The sequence below is a fragment of the Vicugna pacos genome, chromosome 16 (genome assembly GCF_048564905.1).
Source record: "Vicugna pacos chromosome 16, VicPac4, whole genome shotgun sequence".
NCBI lineage: Eukaryota > Metazoa > Chordata > Mammalia > Artiodactyla > Camelidae > Vicugna > Vicugna pacos.
Window position 1 is genome coordinate 42,046,676 of NC_133002.1, and position 20,876 is coordinate 42,067,551.

The window sequence follows — 20,876 nt, forward strand, 5'->3', positions numbered from 1 at the left end:
CACCATCCCTCCCACCTTCTCTGTGGCTCCTAACTGAACTTCCTACAACACCACGGCTCTACCCTACAGGGTGGCAGTTATTTTAATGGCCAGGAACCAAGAGGTTACTGTTCTGTTGCAAAAACACCATTAACTTAAGAACAAAGTGAAATCCATTATGCAAATACAGCTAGGGCAGCTAATTACAGATTTATACCAGAGGCAGCTAATGTACCCAGCACCCAAATAAAGGAGCATGTCTTGCTGAGGGGTGGCCTAGCAAAAGGACCCCTCTCTGTCAGCCATCTGTGAATACTGCTGAGTATCTTGTGCTAAAAGAACTGCTGAGGACTTGGAGGGCACACTTCGTCCCAGCAGACAAGGAGGCAGCTAAGGATGTTTGGAGAGTGTCTGGCATCTTTCAGAGGGAAGGCAGTTCTGGAGTCAGACAGGCTTGAATTTGACTTTGTGCTCTACCTCTTGTCAGCTGTGTGACCTTGAAAAAGTTTCTGTACCTCTCTATGCCTCATTTTTTTCTCATAGGCCTTTGTGGGGATTAAATGAGACTCTCACAAAATACTTGGCATTGTGCCTAGCACCTTTGAATAAATGGCAGTTCCTACCACCTATTCTGGGTCAACGGTATCCTATCTCCATTGATCAAGGGGGAAAGAAAGGCAAGAGGAGACATGGGATGCAGCAACCCTGGACATCAAGGGGAATGGCTGCTGAAGACAGGGAAAGGGACCCTCAGGTAGGAGAATCTCATAATTTCACAATCCTCCTCTTTGGCAGAAGGACAGGAATTTGGAAGGGCTTTGGAACCATGCAGGCCTGGCTTCTATATATCAGCTCTGACATATTCAGCTACCTGTGAGACTCAGTTTTCTCATCTGCAAAGTAGGAGTGTAATAATAGTATCTATTTCATGGGACTGTTGTGAGGATAAGTACGTAAAGGGCTTAGAGAGTACCTGACAATTCATCCTCATCATCACCACATAGTTTAGTGCTTATAATAAGAAACTCATGCTGTTCTAAAAGTACTTGATATATGTTAACTCATTTAATTCTCCCTACAGCCTTATAAGACGGTTTCTACTGAGTAGTCAGGGTCTTAACTTGTTAGTGCAAATTGTGAATTATGCTACTTAGTCTAGAACAAGGCTTGGCAAACTTTTTCTGTGAATGGCCACACAGTAAGTGTTATAGGCTTTGCAGGCCATATGGTCTGCTACAACGATTCAACTCTGCCAATTACTCAGCTCTGCCATTGTGAAAGCAGCCACAGATAACATATAAACAAATGGGCATGGCTGGGTTCCAATAAAATTTCTGATAATTTTCATGTCATGAAATAGTCTTCTTTTGCTTTTTATCAACCTTTTAAAAATATAAAGATCATCTTGGCTTGTGGGACAGATGAAAACAGGTGGCAAACCTGACTTGGCCCCTGGGTCATAGTTGTTGGCTCCTGGTTTAGAAAATACCATGGACTTGTTACCTTGTCCATCCCCTGTCTCCAAACAAGTTCATGCCTAAATCATCCCAGGTCAGAAGACTGCTAACATGTATTTAAAGACTGGGACATATCATAGCCTCTCTTAAAAGCCTATACCTATGCTTCACAGCCCCATTTATGGAAAATGAAGAATACAGTGAATGTTCTTTGAAAAATCTTTACAGTTCTATACAGTGCTAGGTACTCTTATTGTTGTTGTTGTTATTATTAATGAGACCTTTCTTATGGCTAATCTAATTTACTCAGGCATACTGATTAATTTGGTTCTTTTACTTAGTAGAGACACAGAACAGATACTTCCCATTCCATTTCCTTTAGCTTTTGTTCCTAATGCTGATTTTCTAAATGATTCATCAGCTGTGTGGTTCTTATTCTCCTAGGTTCTTCTGGAAGAACCAGCACAATATCGTAATCGAATGGATAGATATGAACATATTTCCTTAATGCTATTTGTTGACAATTAAAAAAAAACCTATACAAGTTGATAGTTAAGGTAGTTATACAATTCTTTTTGTTCTGTTCTGTCACTTTCTGTGACAGTGGCATACTAAATATGGGTGGACTCAGGATATTTGCATATATTCTGGGAACAGACAATGACACGTGTCAGATCACAAGGCCTGAATCTTTTGTGATGTGTACAGCCAGAATGCTGAAACCAAGAGCAAATCCCAGCTCTGTGGCCCATCTCTTTCTTACCCCGCCTTCCCCCTTTGAGTCCTACTATCTAGCTCCTGACCTGGGCTGCCCCTGCTTAGCTGACAGTATCAGACAAGATCACAGCCGTAGGCAGTACAGCTGCTGGCAGAACCTGGTGGCCCCCTCCGCAGCTGCTGCTTCCTGTGTCTGCGAAGTGTCTGGCTTGTCAGCCACGTCACCTCCCCAGAGCAGTCTCTGTTAACCAATTCCACCTTGCCCCACTGAGCGGAAGATGAAACGCCAAGAGCTCCTCGAAAACCAACAAAGACAGAGCCATTACCAAGTCCCTATTGGAGTCCCTTTCCCAAGGTGACTCTGAGAGCTGGCTTGCCTGGCAATTTTAACCCAGATAGGGAAAAGCTGGAGCTTGGGATGGGACATAGCAGGTGCAGGGAGAGCTGTCTGCCCCTCCTGATTCTTCCCCACTCCATCCTGCCTCCTGTCCTGCTATAGTAACTGGTGGAAATCCCTCATCACCAACTCCTGACATCATTAGAGGTTTTAGTCAGGCCATAGAGGAGTCAACAAGGCCCTTGGGAGGAATCTTTGATTACCTCTTCTTAGTACTAGATCCAGCTAGGGTTGGGAGGAAGGCAGAGTTAGTACCAAATGCTTTCCACATAGGTGACAGTGTTCTGGGACTTGGGAGTTCCTGGCACCCCAGCCTCTCTTCAAGGTGCTATCTTTCTAGATCAGCTCTGACCAGTCATTTCCTGGTCTTTTTTTTTTTTTTCTCCTTCCTGTAATGCCCTTGTCCCTTCTCACCCTTCTCCTCCTCAAACTTTGTAGCCTGGGTCTGAGCAGAAAAAGAGGAGAGGGAAGCCCTGAGCATGGGGGTGAGAAATTGATGCAGAATGAGCAGACTGTTTATTGGGATCTAGGAAAAGCCATTAAGAAAATAAGCACTTAAATGATTTTCAATCTGCCCATGGAAGTCATCTATCTTCATACTGGGGGGAAAAGGCCCGTTCTCCAATCCCGGTTTTGACTGACTGATTTCCAATTCTCTAAGCATTTCCCACAGGAGCCTCTCACCTATCTCCCATAATGACAGGCCTTTGCATTTCCAGGCAGTGTTTTACATTTATTTCCGATTTGCTCATAATGGTCAAAAATCTCTCTCCAATCCAAGGCATTTCTCCAGCAGTGCATGGTTTCCCTCAGGCCAAATAGTTCAGCTGTGATCCACGGAAAATGAGAATTTCCCAAACGCATCTTCAGACTAGGGGAGGGTCCAGCATCACAAATTCAGATGGAAAATTTCCTACTGTTAGATCAATATCTGGGCTAAGAAATAAATGCTACAGGGGCAGAGAGCTGGAGCAAAATGATTACAATCGGCACAATTACATTCACCGGCAGAATCAGCTCACTGATTACTCCTTGGGATGGGGAGCCCCTGCTTCGTCCACCACAGGATGGCTTGGGAATTAGAACATCACTCAGCATTTCATAATTTGACAGATTTGCCCATTGTCTTGGCATGAGTTCATTCTCCCCACACAGTACATTCTTGTAAGAGGAGTTCTTATTTCAAGGAAAAGAGGAAGGAAGGAGGGAAGAAAGGAAGGAAGGGAGGGATGGAGGGACAGAGGAAGGAAGGGAAAGTAACTAAATCTCAGAGTACATGAGAAACCAAGGCTGGTATGTTGCAGATGGGGGTTAAAATATGCTGCTCTGAAATTTCCGGGCCAGGGGTCTGACATTATGGCTGCTAAGGTGAAGATTAAGCCAGGTTTTTCCCAGAATTCTACCTAGCCACAATCTCATTAGGTACAAAGGGCTCAAGAACGTACATTTGGGTGACTTACTTATCCTGTTGACCAAAGAGTTTCCTAGGCAAGTTTTCATTACCTGCGAACCAATGTGAAGTCCTTTTGGGGCCACAGGAAAAAGACTGCTGGTGTGGGGATTTCTACAGTGTGTTTCCTTTGCTGAGCTTTGAAGAGGCAGAGGCACTCACTGCTTTCTCACCAGTGGTGAATGCTGGGTAGGCGGGGGCCGTGGCAAATGGATTGGGCATGCTGCGCGGCTCTGTGTACAGACACCGGCCCCAGGGCCCGCTGCGTCCCTACCCCCTTCCAATCTTCTCTTTAATCCCCCCAACCAGATAATGTGGGATTTGGAAGCATGTAATATCCATGAGACTCCATTATAGGCTATTATGAGCTTTATATACAGTACCTCGGGGATGCGTCAGGCTGATGCTGGTCACTGTGGCTGCTGAAACTGAGAGGGACTACAGGAATGGTCCCAAGGGCCAAAGTGACCTTTCTATTGTTTAGATCAGTTTCCATAAAAAGGGAGCTCTGATCTCTTGTGACAGAGAGAGAGAAAGCAGTAAAGAGAAAAGGCTTTTACTCTCTTATGGAGTAAGAAGCATAGAAGGATGTACAGGGAGAAACAAAATCACTGAATCACTGAATTAATTGCTGGAGCCCTAAGAGACCATTTACTGGTATTTCGACATGAGGGCACTATTGGCATTTGGGTGGAATCTTCCTGAGCACTGCATGTTTAGCATCCCTGGCCCCTGCGCACTAAATGTGAGTGGCAGCCCCCAGCATTGTGACAGCAAAAAAAAAAAAAAAAAAAAAGAAAGAAAGAAAGAAAAAAAAGAGTCCATGCCATTTCCACATACCCTTGGGTTGGGGCTGGTACCATCTGGTGTGGAACCACCAATAGTCCAACAGGCCTGTGTTACGAAGGAAGAATCTGGGGCCCATAGCAGGGAGCAACTAGAGCAAGGTCACAGAGGGGATGTCAGGACTGGACCCAGAGCCAGAGCTCCCAATTTAGGACCCTTTCCACAGAACAAGCAGCCTCTGAGAAGTCACCAAGAGATAGACAGACACACAGGAAGGGACAAAACATTATATGACAAGAAAAAGGGACAGGGAAAAGAAAGAGCAGAGGGTGGGATAAGGGGGAAGGGGATAAAGAATAGAGATCAAAACAGTGAGTAGGGTCAGGGGACTGGAGGAAGGGGAAGAACTCGTCAAACTCAGTGAACACCTACTACGTCCTAGTTGTAGAGAAAAAAGAAGACTTAGGCTCTATCCCTTCAAGGGCAGGATGGATCCTGAGGAGGGAGGTTGGATGGACTAGCAAACCAATAATGAGAGCCAAGGGCAGACTTGGATGCACATGGACTGGAAACCAGCTCAACAATACTGGGACTCTTATGACAGAATAGAGGTGACTTTATCTGTGTTTTGAATGTGAGGCCAGGACTCCCCTTGATGCTTGGCTCCAGGTCCCTTTCTGAAGACAGAGAGAATGGCCTAGGGCCTGGATGAAGACACTCATCCAGGTGTGTGAGTGTGTGTGTGTGTGTTTTTCAACAGGCAGACTGGACTACTGCTGCTGGGAATGAAGGAGAATCCAGAATTAAAGACAATCCAGGCTACTTTGTCTAGTCAGGGAGTGGAACACCAGTATCTTCCATCTGAGGAACTGAAGCAACGTTTCCCTAATATTCGGTTGGCCAGGGGAGAAGTGGGGCTGTTGGACAAGTCTGGAGGAGTTCTCTATGCCGACAAAGCGCTCAGAGCCCTCCAGGTGATATCGTGCAACATTAGGGGTAATTCAGCTCCTACTCTGGGCAACCTGGGTCCCCATCAGCCATTCCCCAACACCCAGAGTCTTTGCCCTTTCAGGTTTAGTTTTGACTTTTTGGGCAGGGGAGTTTTATATACCCTGCTAGCCCTGGACAATATGGGAGAGGAGGTCTAGATTCTGCACTCTCTTTCCTGCCCTCATTGGAGGACTCTTTGTCCACTAGGGTGAACCACATACATAACGGGTTTGCCCTTCCCTGCTCCTGCCCTTTCAGGATGTAATCCAACAGCTAGGAGTCATAGTACGTGATGGAGAGAAAGTGATGGAGATAAAACCGGGGCTACCAGTTGTGGTGAAAACCACCTCCAGGAGCTACAAAGCCAAGAGCTTAATCATCACAGCAGGTCCTTGGACCAACCAGCTCCTCCATCCCCTGGGAGTTGAGCTGCCTCTCCAGGTAAGGGGAACTGAAAGCCTGAGAGCTGGTGCCTAAGAAAAGAAACTTTGGACCCACATGGACTTGAGTTTGAGTTCTCGAACTGCCACTTTCTAGTGGATGACTTTTGACATTTTACAGGTTATAAAATTGAGGCTCAGCAGACTCACCTCAATAAACCTCAATTTTATAACCTGTAAAGTGGGTGATAGGGCTGTTGGAGAGTTAAATTAAACGATATATGTAAAGACCTTAAGAGATGACCTGGCCTATAGTAAGCACTCAATAAACATGAAGTATTATTAACTCCTGGAGAGACAGAGAAGTAGGACTGGATGCAAGTATGGGAGAAGATTAAGAACGAGGGAAGAGACAGAGATTCAGAGATTTTTATGCATTATAACATACTGTAATATGTAAATGACATGAGAATTGAGTGAAACAAAGATGGCTGAGTTAAGCAGAGCATCTGGGCTTATATTAAAGGGCTACAGGACCCTAGAAATGCTTTCCCTCTTCATCTTCCACTTCTTCTCCCTGCTCCAAGACTCTGCGGATCAACGTGTGTTACTGGCGAGAGAAGGTTCCTGGAAGCTATGGTGTTTCCCAGGCCTTTCCATGCTTCCTGGGCCTGGACTTCAGCCTGGCTCCTCACCACATCTACGGGCTGCCCTCTGGAGAGTACCCAGGGCTGATGAAGGTGAGCGAAGAGGGCAAGAGAAGGCTAATAGGGGCCCACGCAGATTTGCGGCAGCTGTTCCCTCTCAACAGACTCCCCCAGATCCCAGTGGGCAGCAGCAGGAACCTACTTCACTATTTACAGTGTGCAGCGCAAGCCTCCCCCCCCAGCCCCCCGCCACACACCTGTGCTGGAACCAGCAAAGGGAGCCCTTCCTTTTCACACATAGGGTTAGTGGGGGAATGGACAGCTAGGCAAACTTGTGTGGCAACAAACAGCATCTGTCAGGACTGGGGAAGGCTGGGATGATGGATGGGGGGCATTCTGTGTATAAGCTTGCCCTCGGGGCGGGGGGGAGTGTGCATGAGGGCTGGCCCTCCCAGCTCACACTGCTCTGATTGGGAGCCAGGTCTGCTATCACCACGGCAACAATGCCGATCCCGAGGAGCGGGACTGCCCCACAGCTTTCTCAGACATCAAAGATGTTCACATCCTCAGCCGCTTTGTCCGAGATCGCTTACCTGGCCTAGAGCCCGAACCTGCCGTTATGGAGCACTGCATGTACACGGTAAGGGTGTGGGCAGCTGGGCCAGGCCCTCCCGCAGCCCTGGAGAGCAGAGGAATGAAATAGACCAGCCTTGGGCTGATCAGGCCGGACTCTACCTGACCCCAACAGAGTCTGTGACTTGACACAGATGAGCTCATTTCTACGGGTCGGTTCACCTCCACCAGAGAGGGCCCATTAGAAGTTATTCATATTCCTTTTCATTAGGAAACTAGGCTTATGTCTGGCAGTCCTTCACTATGTTTCCCAGAAGAGCTCTAAAAGAGTTTTTGGCAAGATGTTCTAGTTGAGCAGGCCTTAGGGACAAAGAGAAGAGACAGATGTCACCAGGGCCTGAGGCATCTTGGCTAAAGTTAGTTTACATGCATTAACTGAGTGCCTACTGTGTTCATAGCTCTATACAAGAAGAGACAGATGGATGAATGAGAAAGACGGGTGAATGGAGTTACCTAGGGCACTGGCATGCAGAAAGCATTCCTGTGCCCTATTCTCATTCTTTCTGGAAAGAAATGCAGTCGAGGCCCCTCCCTTCTGAGCCTGCAGTTCTTCCTCTACCCTCTATCCTCACCCAGGTGTGATTGTTTCTTTCTAGAACACTCCTGATAAGCACTTCATCCTTGATCGACTCCCAAAGTACGACAATATTGTCATTGGTGCTGGATTCTCTGGTGAGCCTGAGCAGCAGAAGACGGGGTGCCTTAAAGCTGACCTGCCTCAGTGCCAGGCAAAATGGTGTTTTCCCTGCTTTTAGCTGAACCAATAGGGGCCAAAGCCTAGACCTTGAGTGTATAAGGGGGCTGGGAAGGGCTATCAGAGAAGAAGGGGTGCTCATGGTGGGAGGCAACTTCAGGCTTTGGGATGCGGCCAGTGGGGAGGTTAGCCCTATCTGGGGACCTTGTGGGGGACTTCCAGGAAGCCCAGCCCGTCTCTCTCAGGATGCCTGACAACCTGTTCTTCTTTCCTCAGGACATGGTTTCAAGCTGTCCCCTGTTGTGGGGAAGATCCTGTATGAATTAAGCATGAAATTAACGCCATCCTATGACTTGACACCTTTTCGAATCAGCCGCTTCCTTGGCCTGGGCAAAGCTCATCTTTGACCCCTGGCCAGCAGCCTCCCTTCTGCGCACAGGAGCTGTGAATAAAACCCTTTGCTGGGAAAGACTTCTCAGAGGAAGGAAGGAAGGATGTGAGATGTCATCCTTTTCTCCTGCCTCTCTTCAGACACCCACAAACACCTGCCAATTGAATTCACCTTCTTTCCCTAGCCAGCACCCCAAACCCACTACTTTTTTGCTTCAGAAGTTCAATTAGATATTCAATAATCACAGAGTAGCAAGGAACTTTGAGATGGATGTCTCAATAAGGAGGGGGCATAAAGAGACCAAAGCACTTAAAATTCTCTTTGCTGAGGCATTCGATGAATTTGGGATAGGTTTGACTAAAGCTGCTCAGGGGAGGGTAAGCAAGATGATCTGTAGACCACTAATGACCTTGGAGTTCTTTTTCATAAAACCAGAGCCGTCTTCTATCACAAACTTCCATAAAATCTGGCTCATCTTGGGTGCACAGTAAATGTTTGTTGAAAAAAAATGCGTTGAACAAACAGATAAGTGACTGCATTGCATGAAAGTCTGTGGGAGGCTTTATTTTCCACGTGACCTTATTTCTTACAGACTTTAGTTATCTAAATTAGCACCACAGAATCCATTACCCCAGGACTCCTTGGGGTCTTTATCCCCTCAATGCACTGCACCCTTTTTCTCTGGATTCTTTGTCTGGTTCTCATCCTCTCTCTGGTGCTGTAAAGATGCTCAGCTCCCAGTCTCTCATTAAGGTGTATTGTCAGGTCTTTATGAAGATGAAGCTGTTATACCAGAAAGGAAGAGAGAGACACACTCGCTTAGAAACCCTGTTCAATGTTTGAATGTTAAATGTGCCATTTTATTATCATTAGGATTGCTCCCACTTAATGAAACGGCATTAACACCGAGGCGGCTGGCCTCCTTGCACTAATTGCTTTGGAAGGAAACAGGCTCATAACTGCCCCAGGGTGGGTGGAGGGGTGAGGGGTGTAAACAGAGACTCAACAAGGTTAAGTGCACTCAGATGAAACCCAGGCAGGAGGATCTCCAAACCCAGCCAGTCTGACCCCAGAGAAAAGGAGTTAAAGTGCTCCGGGAAGAAAAAAACTGGGACTGGGTGGGGTGGAAATGTTCCGAGGAATTGCTGCGGGGATAAGAGAGGGAAATGGGAATAAGGAAATACAATACAGAGGAAATTACTCTTCAATTGCCATATAGGCCTAGGCACATGATTAGCACTGATTTCTCCTGGGAATTATAAAAGCCAGCCAATCCCATCAGCCCCATGCCAAGACTGCGTTTTGGGTGCTCTCTCTTGGTTTCCTGAACCTCAGCCTCTGTAAAGGGAATAATCCTATCTGTAAAATGGGAATAATACTACATCATGAGTCAACCTTGAAGATATGATGCTAAATGAAATAAACCAGACACAAAAGGACAAGTACTAGATGATTCTGCTTGTGTGAGCTTCCCAGATTAGTCAAATTCATAGAAACAGAGAGTAGAATGGTGGTTGCTAGGGGCTGGGGGGAGGAGGGAATAAGGAATTATTGTTTAGTGGGCACAGAGTTTCAGTTTGGGAAGATAAAAAAGTTCTAAAGAAAGATGGTGGTGACGGCTGCACAACAGTGTGAATATACTTAATGGCACTGAAGTATACATTTAAAAATGGTTAAAATGGTAAAAATGAACTATACATTTAAAAATGTTTAAAATTTTATGTTATGTACATTTTACCATAATAAAATAAAAAAAGAGTAATAATACCGACCAACTCTACAGGAGTGTGTGAGGATTCAGTACGATCCTTCATTCATTCATTCAATACACAAACATTTATTGAGCTTCCACTATGTGCCAGGCACTGTGATAGGCATGGTGAGTGTATCCATGAACAAAACAGATGAAAATCAATACTCTTGTGGCATTTACAGTCCAGTGAGAAGAAGACATGAACAATACATATAAACAAGTTATGGCATATATTAGAAGGTGACAAGTGCGTTGTGGAAAACACAGAGCAGACTGAGGAAGATACAGCATGCCAGGGGAGGGGCTGCTCTTATCAATGGATGTCAAGGTAGGATTCATTGAGGAGGGAGAATTTGAGCACACTTGGAAGAAAGGGAGTGAGCCATGCAGATATCTGGATGTATGTAAGAGACTGTAGTAAATTGTAAAGCAAGGTATTGTGTTATGACTGAGAGAGGGAAAAATGAGGTACAGAGAGGGATCAAGATCCTGCCAGCTCCCAACGTGGCCAAGTTGGGGAGACAGAACGTTGGGGGCCTCTCCCCGCCTCTCATTCCATGGCTGCCCACAGTTCCCTCTGTCTCTGCTTCTCTCAGTGCCACCCTCCTCCCCCAGCCAGCTGCAGCTCCCCTTCCAAAATATCCAGTCTTATTCAGCTTGCTGGTGACAGCTAAAGGAGGGGACCAGTGTCTAGAGGAGGCTGAGAAAGGACAAGTGGGGGATGCTGACAAGCCCTGCCTGAGCTGGTGAAGGCCTCGACAAATGAGCCGGTGTGTCCTAGAAACAGAGTGCAAGGAGGGGCAGGGGCATGTGGGGTAGGACGGGTGTGTGTGGGAGGGATGAGGTCAAGTCAGAATGGAGAGAAACAGGAATTGGATAAGAAAAGACTGGCAACGTGCAGGCCAAGAAGGCAGGCAAGGACCTACAGGGATGCTGCACACCCCCGGAGCCAAAGGCAATGGGTCCAGAAAGCCCAAGTGGGAGGAACTGAGCATTTCTTTATTGGGGGTGGGGTGGGGTCATAGAGGGGCAGAGGGGGAGATAGGGAATAGAGTCTATGGGTATGGGGGAGAGGACCAGCCATTGCAGGTGGGCTCAGAGGACAACTTGAGGGTTTTAGTAACACTGGAGGATTTGCCAAACAGACCCACTAGCATTATCTCTCTGCTTCCTTGCTTCCTTTCTGCTTGAGCGTGGCCAGGCATCCACTTTCAGGCAGACCCCACCTATCTTCAAGATGGAAGAAAATCAAAATAAATCGGGCAGGCAATAAGAGACCTCTGGAGGGGCAGCTGGGGTCTGCACAGGCTGCAGGGGAGAGATAAGGGCAGCAAAGAGAAAGAGGCCCGCATGGTTGCCAACCAGACTAAGGAAAACAGAGGCAGGCTGAAAATAGATTGGAGGTGGGGAGGAGGAGAGCCAGTCCAGAAAAGAAGGGAAAGCAGAGGCAATCGATGCCGTTGCGACTCTGACCCAATTCTTCATCTTTCAGCTGCACCAAACTGAAAAATTAGGAGGTGATTGGGGGAAAAGGGCAAGACTGGGTACAGAGAGAGGAGGGTCAGTGGAAAGCAATTTGAATCCTAAGACCCTGGCAATTGTGGGATACAAATCAGTAATCACTACAAGGAAAAGAGGAGGTACATAGTGTAGTTAGTACAAGTTATACCCTCACCAGAGTTGGTATCCCAAAATAGGTTTAAGAGCTTAAAGAGTATAAATCTAACTTGGAAGGAGATTCAGCTATCTGGAAAGGTACGAGGAGGCAACAAGGATGACTCATTCTAGGGACAGTAGGCTGGAGTGACTTGATGCCTGTGTTTTACTTCTCAGAAGAGTGATTAAAGAGAATTTGGTTATTGGATGTTTTATTTCAGTGGTGGGCTTCCAGTGTAGCAAGAGATTTAGGTCAGACCTCAGGAAATTCATCCCACTAAGTAGATTTGTGAGATATTAAAATATATAAGCACTCTTATGGTATTCTTCCCTTGGAAATCTTTAAAAATGAGAAACCTATCTATTTGGGTATATATAGTCTTGCCTGAAAGCCAGGACCTCCCAACAAACCTCTGGAAGACGTCTGGCTAGAGAGGAGATCTAGGATTTGTGTTACCCTGGAGGTAGGGTCTGAAATGGGTATCTGGGCAGGGCAAATGAATATAAGCACGTGGTGGGGAAGGGGAGACATAAGGCAGGCCGGATCTGTCAGGCAGGAAGAAGCAGCAGGGACAAGGGGCAGGATTCTAACACGCAGGACCCAGTGGCATTTACATAACTTTGAATAATGAATAAGCCCAGCTCTGGGGCGCCTAGTCAGCATGCTCATCTGCATCTTTATTAAGCTTTATAAATGATTCAGCTCCCTACCCCTTCCTCCCAGCCCCTGCCCAGCCTGCCCCAAGCATCAGGGTAGTTGATTGCTCATTATTTTAGACTAGATTTGTTTCACCAACATTCAGTGAGGCATGGAGTGGGGGACACAAGAGAGAGGAACAAATCCAAAAGGTGGGCAGAGTGGAGGGGTAGGGGAGAGGACAGAAGCAGCCACAGGAAGGCAGGCAGACAGCTGTGAACTAGGAACGTGGGCATAATCCTCTAAAGTGCTCCTGGGGCCAACATCTTCAGGAGAGAAAGGTTTCTTAGATTCTCTGAAATGTGCTGGGTTCAAGTCCCACTCAATCCCAGGTTTCCTTTACATCTGCTGCCAAAACCCCAGCAGGCTCCTCTCTCAGCACCATCGCAGCACAGAGCCACTTGAGCAGCCAAATGAGAACTGCCCCCAGGGAAGTTCTCACTTTTTCCTGAGGCAGGAATTTTGCTATTCTCGTGCAAAAAAAGAAAATCTGCTACGCTTGCAAGGCTAGAACAGGCACCAGACATATTAGGGGAGAAAGTGGTAGGAACAGACCCACATGGTATGTGAATCTGTAGAGTTCATTTTTACCATTTTAACCATTTTTAAATGTATACTTCAGTGCCATTAAGTATATAATATATATATAACTTATTAAATTATTAATGTATAAAAATCCAGGAAATCTAAAATTGACTGGCTATTTGTTATTAAATAATTATTGATAAAATTTTAAGGTATGATATGAGTATTATGATTATATTTTTGAAGAGTTCTTTTCTTTTCTTTGAGGCATAGATATTAAACAAATTATCTTTATCTTAACAAAGTGATGTTATATCTGGAGTCAGCTTCAGAATAATCCAGTGAAGGGAGTGAGGAAGTGAGTGGGGTGTAGATGAAGCAAGATTCACTCTGTGTTGATAACTGTTGAAGATGTTTGGTGGATAAAGTTCATTGTACTAAGCTTTTTACTTTCTGTACACAGAACAAAACAAAAACAACTCCTTGAGTGTTTCTCATATACAGTAAGGTGAGAACCACAGCGCCAGGCACTCAGCAGGACAGGGGCCACCATGGCACCTCTGTGAGCACAACGAAGTTTAAGGAGACCAGGTTTGTGTGACCTAAATGACAGGCGCAAGTCCTGTCCTTGAACACACTAGGCCTCAGGCAGAGCCCCAGGGACCACTTGGGGTGAAACATACCTGGCAGAGATGCACTGGGGAGTCCAAGAGTTCTTTAGGCTTCTTCCCCAGCTAGCCCACCGTCTGGGGACTCAGAGCCCAGGCCAGGCGGTTGGACCCAGGGGAGCTTCCTGCCTGAGGCACCCAGAGCAAGCAGTCAGCCTCATTCTTCTGAGTCCCTGCCCTCTCTTGACTGACTCCACAGGAACCGGACCCCCATCTCAGCCGGCACCCACCCCCCACTACCCTCGCCACTGCCCGTCACCACTGCTTCCCAGAGCTGTCACTCCCCCGACGGGCTCATCTGCCTCTGCCAGGGCACATTAGCCCAGCTGACTTCATCAAGGACGTGAGGGGAGGCTGAACACCAGTCCACAGAAGTGCCGGCACCCAGGCACCACCCTCAGCGGCTGCCAGCAGAGCTGTCTGAGCTGCCGAGAGATTCCCCAGTAGCTTGATCTCATTTGCATATCACTCCTTTAATGAACACATTCAAATGAATCCCAAATTCTCAGTTTTCTACTATCCCCGACAGGCTGGATCTTCTCACACTTGTTCCTAACATGGGCCAACCATTCCCACGTTCTCCAGATGCTTTTGAGAAATAACTTCCTGCTCTGCTGAAGTGCAAGGTTCCCTTGCCACCCTCCCCGCCCCCGCCGCCGGCCCGCCCAGCAGAATTCAGCCCCGCACCCACCCCATCCTCACCCGAGGCACCACCAGCTCCACCATCATGCTCAGTTTGGGGCTCTCTCTCTCTTCTCCGCTCCATTACCTTTTCCTGATGGCCTCTAGGGGCTGGGGAGGGGAGAGAGTTGGAGGGGGTCTATTTAAGAGATTTTTGGAATCTGTGCCTGCGCATCACCCGCTGCCATGAGTTATTTCAGCGCCGATGTTTGTCTCGAGCTGATTATTCCAGCCTGAGAACAGGTGGAGCAGCCTGCGGTGGCTTATTCGTCAGCCAAGGCCATCTGTTCCCAACAAGCTGAGATTTGTAGCTGATTTCTACTGGGGAGCAAGGAGTGGGGGTGGGGAGGGAGATGAAGATCACCCCCGCCCCAGGAGACTTATTCCTCCCAGACCTTCTGCAATGTCTGAACCCTCAGTTCTCCCCTTTTAATGCCAATACCTTCTCATTTTCTCAGAGAATTCACCAGTCACTTGACTCTCTGAAACAGCAAAAATATTTCTTCCTTAAGGGGCTAAACCTTCTTAGATGGAACCACATATGAAAAGCACGAGTCCATTAGCTAGGCACAGTCTGGCCACTGAGTCATGTTCGCCCTTACAGATCTTTAAAAAAAAAAAGTATATAATCATGACACAAATATCCTAAATGACCGGCTTCTCCTCACCCCACTCCATCATCAGTCCCTTCATCAATGAGTCTCCTCGCCTAAACCTGTTACCTGCAGGGCTCCAGGCTGCATGGGAGGCCGTGTCTGGATGCTCTTCTCTCCCCCATCTCCTGCTGCCCTTCTCCCCTAAATACCCTGTTCAAGTTCCACCCTCCAATCTGTTCCTCTTCCAGCTTCCACTCTCATCTATGCCAAGAGACGCCTGCTGCTTTAAGAATGGCTTTCCCTGAACAAGGAATCTAAGCAGTTTCTAAGTAGCTTTGCCACATGGTTTACCCCCACCACCCCATGGCTACTATTTCTATATATGAAATGCCGGGGAAGAAGCTACTCTTAGAGTCACACTAATACGATGATTTGGGACCTTCTTTGGTGTTTGACACAGATACACATCAGCACTGACTTAAAAGAAAATTTGTATGAAAACTTTATTATGCAGATACTTCATCCATAACCCTACATCCCTGAATAAAGCTCTCTCTAATTTTCAGAAGTCCCTCTAATATTTATTTATCTGTGTTTTCACACTTTTTTTTCACATGTACTTTTGTCATGTGTACATGTTCCCTTAAGAACCCATTCACAGAGCTGCAAGACTGCCTCACTTTAGTTGGTTCTCTAGTCTTATTTTGCCAGTCCTGTGGCAGAAGCTCCTTTTCTACTATTAAATCCTGTCCAGTGGCTCAGTATATGGTCAGCTAGAAAGACTAGCCCCTACAGATGAGCTCCAGGACCCTCAAAGGCAGGCCATGGACTTGTGCTTCTAGTGCAGAACCTTTCAGGGCAGTGCTCTCCAGAGGACAGTATTCCTGTGGGGGCCAGAAGTAGCCTTCAAGCAAGGGTGCCAACCTTCAACTGATGCCGGTCCTTAGGATTTAATACGAGCCGTGAGGTCTATTTCACCACATACAGTTTTATATTTGCCTGGTTATCAGTTGTTGCCCTGTCTTTCAAAGAACTAATATTTCTGAAGCTATTGGCTGTATTCCCATACCAGGATTTCTTTTTTAATTCTCCACTTTCAGATTCCCTAGTGCCCTCTCTTCCCCAAATCCATTTGCTTCTTTCCTTAATCTCGTCAGATCATAGATGTGGCACAAAACATATAAAAATTTATTAAAATGTGGAAACTCTTTGACTCTTAAACCACCTCAAATATAATTTGCCTGGATGGTGTCAAAACTTAATATCCTTTTTGAGGTTTTTTTTTTTTTTGGTAAAACTGTCATAGCTGACTTTTGATATCTAAAGCAAATTCTATCTGCACATTTAAGTATTCCACTGGGAGATTTATGTCACTGACTTCAATTGCAAAGCACACATCCTTTTTGGAATCTCCCTTATATGTATAACCCATCACTGGGGCTTACACTACAGAAGACTCAATTTCTCTGTAAAATTCCTTCTAAATAAATCTAGCATCCTTGTTAACTCCAAAATGGCTATTGCTCTGGAAATCACTCCTCCCAGATCAAATCCTAGAGAATGGACTGGATTGTTCCATTGTACTGTAATGAAATTAGACTGAGGTGAATACAGCTTAAAATATGCATTCCGGGCCATGAGGAACTGTTACTCATATTGTTGGCACAGTGTTCTTGAAGCACAAATGTTATAATGTATGGGGGTTGCTCTGAAAATTGTTAAGGAGCAACAACAAATGTGAGGTTATTTCCACCCCCAAATTGTCAGGAAGTGCTTCCTTCCGAAGGGCCGGCCTTGGTGAATACCTGGCACACAGTGATTTGAGATGAGGTGCATGACAGCGATTCTTGGCTTTCTCCCCTCCCTCTTCATCCTCTGAGGGGGCCAGAATAGCTGGGAGACGCCTGGCCAGTTGCTGGAACAGAGTTCAGGACCCTGCTAAAACGGGCGTCACCTCTCTGAGCCTCAGTTTCTTCAGGGGACAATGACACTTCACAGAGTTGTGATAGAGATTAAACGAGATTGTGCAGGCAAAGTGCTAAGTACTGGGGACACAGTAAGTGCTCACCAAATGGGAACTATTATCGATTTCCTTCTCCTCATCCTCCGAGTCACTGCCGACAGGCCTTGCAGGGCCCCTCAGCCCCAGTCGGTATGTCAGCCTCAGCTCCTGCCGAGGACTTCCAGGAGCCCTTGAAAGGGCCGGAAATGGTGTTGTTGGGTTGCTGAGCAAAGAGGCTGGTCCTCATGCTTCTAGAAGGTCAACGCTGACGGGCTCGGCCCTGTCAGCAGCTGGAGAACCTTTTCAGGGGCGCGGCTTCCGGGAAGAGCAGGAAGAACCTCCAGGTGGGGGCGGAGCCAGAGGCCCTGTGCTCGAGGCCGAGGTCATGCAAATAAGGTATAAATATGCTAATATGCCCGGTTTTCCAGGGAACAGGAGGGCACTGCCTGGACAGGTAGAACTCATGAGGGACAAGGAAAGGAAATGAAGAGGACACGGAGGCTCATCCGGGCTGCTGGATGGAACCAAGTCCAGGCAGCTCTCGCACTGGGAGAAGACGTCTGTTTCCCAGCATGTGGGTCTTGCTCTCCGTCCCTGCGGCTCCTCACCGAGGGTGATGAAGAGGTGGGGGTGAGAGGTTCTGTTGGCAGCATTAAAGTCTCTGCCCGAACTTAGGAGCCAAAAGGTTCCTGCCAACAATATCACCTTGTTTTACAGATGGGGAAACTGAGGCTCAAGAGGTCAAGGCCCTTCTCTAAGGTCCCAGTGCCAGTGGCAGAAGCGCTCAGTTTAGCAGATTTTACTGGTCTGGTTTTGTTTTGTTTTCACTAGGGCACGTGGACACCACTCTGTAGGTGAAAAGCAGCAGCCCCAAATGCTGCAAAACTTGGTACATTACCAAGCATGTCCCGGACTACCCACCAGCCTGGAGGATTTAGAAAAGACTTCCTGGGGAAAGATGAAAGGCATTGGGGTGGCAGCCAGTAGCAGTAGCAGGCAAGGACAAATGATCATAGACTGGTCTGGAACATGTTGCTGTGTAAAAGGTGATGAAATCTTTCAGCTTCCCTGAGAACCAGCTCCGAGATAATGAAAGGGGAACAGAAGGATTAAGGTTAGATTTAAGGCAGCACTTTCTCCCAGGGCTGATAATGGGGCCCTTTATTTAATGACCAAGGAAGGCTGTGGGCTCACCCTGTCCTTCCCACTTCTGAGGCCTTTGGGAATCCATCTCCCTCCAGCCCCACACAGGCCTGCTTGGAGGACAAGAATGAATGATTGACTTTGAAAAGTCCCCACCACTCAGGTAAGAGATCCTTCCCCTGGATGGGCCTCCTGGGCTCTTTGCTGAGGGTGAGGACAGCAGACGTGCTGGCTCCGGGGCCCTGGGGGGAGAAGCAGCAGTCATGGCATCTCTTGCAACACGCTCCCTGCCAAATTGATTCAAATTGGCTTGGATATGAACATATGATTAAAGGAGCGGCGCGATTCATTTATCAGGAGAGATTAAAGAGCGGCATCTGCGCAGCTTAGCTGGGGGACAATTAAGGAGCAAATCGCTAAGTGTCTGTGCCACCAGGCATGGGGGCGGGGCACGGGGGAAGGACAACTGGGATAATCTGCCAAGGGGACACAGGACAAAAGGAGGTAGTTCAGGAGTCACTGCATGCTGCTGTTTCTGGGCACAGATGGGGCACCATGGGGAGCCCCATAGGGCTTTGGTCCTGCTCATGCCCCTTATCCAGGAGTCAGAGCAATCCTGAGGGTCTGAGATTAGAAAGGAGGATCTAGCAAGGCAGCTTTGAGCCTGTCAGTGACAGATTGCTGCCTGTTTTGCGGGAATCACTTAAATCTTAGGAACAATGAGTGTGTAGTTGAGGGCAGGAGCTTACCAAACTGTGAAGACACACTCAAAATGAAAATGGGCTTTGATGGCCCTACAGGCTTCTGGACTCCCCTGGGTAGTGGGGTGGAGGGAATCACCTCCTTCCCAGCCTGGAGCCCAGCACAGTGGCCAAGGGGCTTTGCTGCAGCTTGGAGAAGTATTGGTCTTGTGAGGTGATGTCTGGCTTCCCCAGACAGCCTATGGAGTTCCCTACCACCATCTTTCCCTGCCTCAGTGCCTTTGCTTAGGCTGTTCTTTCTTCCCAGCACAACTGTCCCAGCAATATCTACCTGTGGAAGTGCTGTCCTTTCTTCAAGCCCCAGCTCAAAATACCAGCTCCTTTTAGAAGCCTTGCCAGTCCCTCCCACCCATTCTTAGTGACTGTCTCCTCCCCACCCATAAAATGTCAAACGCAACTTCTTTGTCCTGTTATGTCTCATATAATTATTTCCAAAGGGATCTGCCCTAGCCCTAATCCACAAACCCCTGGAGGACAAACACTATGATTTACTTCTCTCTACTCATCAAAAGCTTGTATATATTAGGAGGTGCAGTACCTATTTTGTGTGTCTAACTCCTCCACTAGAATATCCACTGGATGAAGGAAGGGACCTCATCCATCCTCAGCACTTAGAACAATGCCTGGACCATAGCATGCAGTTCTGAAATAGTTGACTGTTGAGTGAATGAACAGATGAATAATACACATTTTCTGACTTGAACACAGCTCTGTGCCCCAGGCCAGGCTATTAGAGACTAATGCTGGGACTTTCCCGTTAAACAGAGGCCTGAATCAGCGTGGGTGAACAGAGCTGGAATCTTGTCTGCAGGTGGCAGGGACTTTGTCACACTAGTTCCTGTGAGAAAAAAAAAATGCACCAAGCTATTTGAAAGCAGGATTAAAAAAAATGAAAGAAAGAAAGAAAGCAGGAGTAAAAGATGTGAGTGACAGAACAGAACATGAAGAGCTAGCAGTTAAAAAATTTAAAAAGTAACTTCACTTTTACTACTTTCTCTATTCAACCTTGGAAGGGGGCAGTTTCTTTCATTCAAGGTGGATCCACTTCACACTTCTTTTCCATTCACTTTGGGGGTGACTTTTCTTGCTCCTTTCCTTTCTTGCCCCTTTCTGGGTGGCTGACATCACCAGAGCATCAGCATTCGGCCTGATACCCTTTCCGGCCTACCTGTCCAAACCAGGGGAGCCTGATCGACCAGCTGTAAATACTTGATGCGTGAGGGAATTGTAACCAGTCGCATTACAGAAGGTAGAGGAGGAGGAGGAGGGAATCATTTGTTTCCTGCCCTTCTGCATGAGCTGCTTCTTAGCCGTCAGTGAGGGGACAAAGTGTGGACTGGGGCACAAAGACAGAGACTGTGCAGGGCAGAGAAGCCAGCACACCCAGCCTATTCAAGTTGACCTATAGTCAGTGGGGTTGGGGGCCAGAGTGAGTTCTGCCAAGTTCTGATCAGAAAGTCATCTTTGGAATGACTTTTGGAACTTAAAAAATATATGTATAATAAGAAAGGCTTGCCTCCTAAACAAAGCCAAATCGCCTAGAGAAGACAGGATCTCTGTAATTGGTGAGATCTAACAATCAGAGGGACCTCAACATTCTCAAGTGGAGGCCAGGGTAGGATGAGGCCAAACTAACAAGCCACAAGTTCTTAAAAGGTGGGGCTTGTGTCTTCCTTGACCATTCCTCACATCGACTGCCTCTCCCTGCTCCAGGTGACCTGCCAAAGCTCTCTGAGTTGCTGGTCTGATGTAGAGGTGGGCCAGAGACCACGGTGATTCCCCCAGGTCCTCACCAGAATCCTCATGCTGCTCCCCTGTGGCCACCCTGGACTTTACCTGAGCCTGAGGGAACAGGCAGGAAAATTGGCAAAGC

General features: G+C 47.2%; 1 protein-coding gene and 1 long non-coding RNA gene across 3 annotated transcripts in view; one reads left to right on the forward strand and one right to left on the reverse strand.

The window, feature by feature from the left end:
- Window positions 1-8,618, forward strand: part of PIPOX (pipecolic acid and sarcosine oxidase) — an 88,999-nt gene extending 80,381 nt beyond the window's left edge. For both annotated transcript variants that reach the window (XM_031685346.2, XM_006211936.4), the window contains exons 3-8: window positions 5,547-5,760; window positions 6,035-6,217; window positions 6,744-6,896; window positions 7,285-7,443; window positions 8,033-8,108; window positions 8,407-8,618. In XM_031685346.2, the coding sequence (XP_031541206.1) occupies window positions 5,547-5,760; window positions 6,035-6,217; window positions 6,744-6,896; window positions 7,285-7,443; window positions 8,033-8,108; window positions 8,407-8,537 (916 nt within the window). In that variant the 3' untranslated portion in view covers window positions 8,538-8,618. The remainder of the gene's footprint in view (window positions 1-5,546; window positions 5,761-6,034; window positions 6,218-6,743; window positions 6,897-7,284; window positions 7,444-8,032; window positions 8,109-8,406) is intronic.
- A 441-nt stretch (window positions 8,619-9,059) lies between these two features.
- Window positions 9,060-18,005, reverse strand: LOC140686137 (uncharacterized). The gene is made up of 2 exons (XR_012059691.1): window positions 17,166-18,005; window positions 9,060-9,304 (listed from the first exon to the last, which is right to left on the reverse strand). It is a non-coding gene; the product is annotated as an uncharacterized lncRNA (long non-coding RNA).
- Window positions 18,006-20,876: the final 2,871 nt, after the last annotated feature.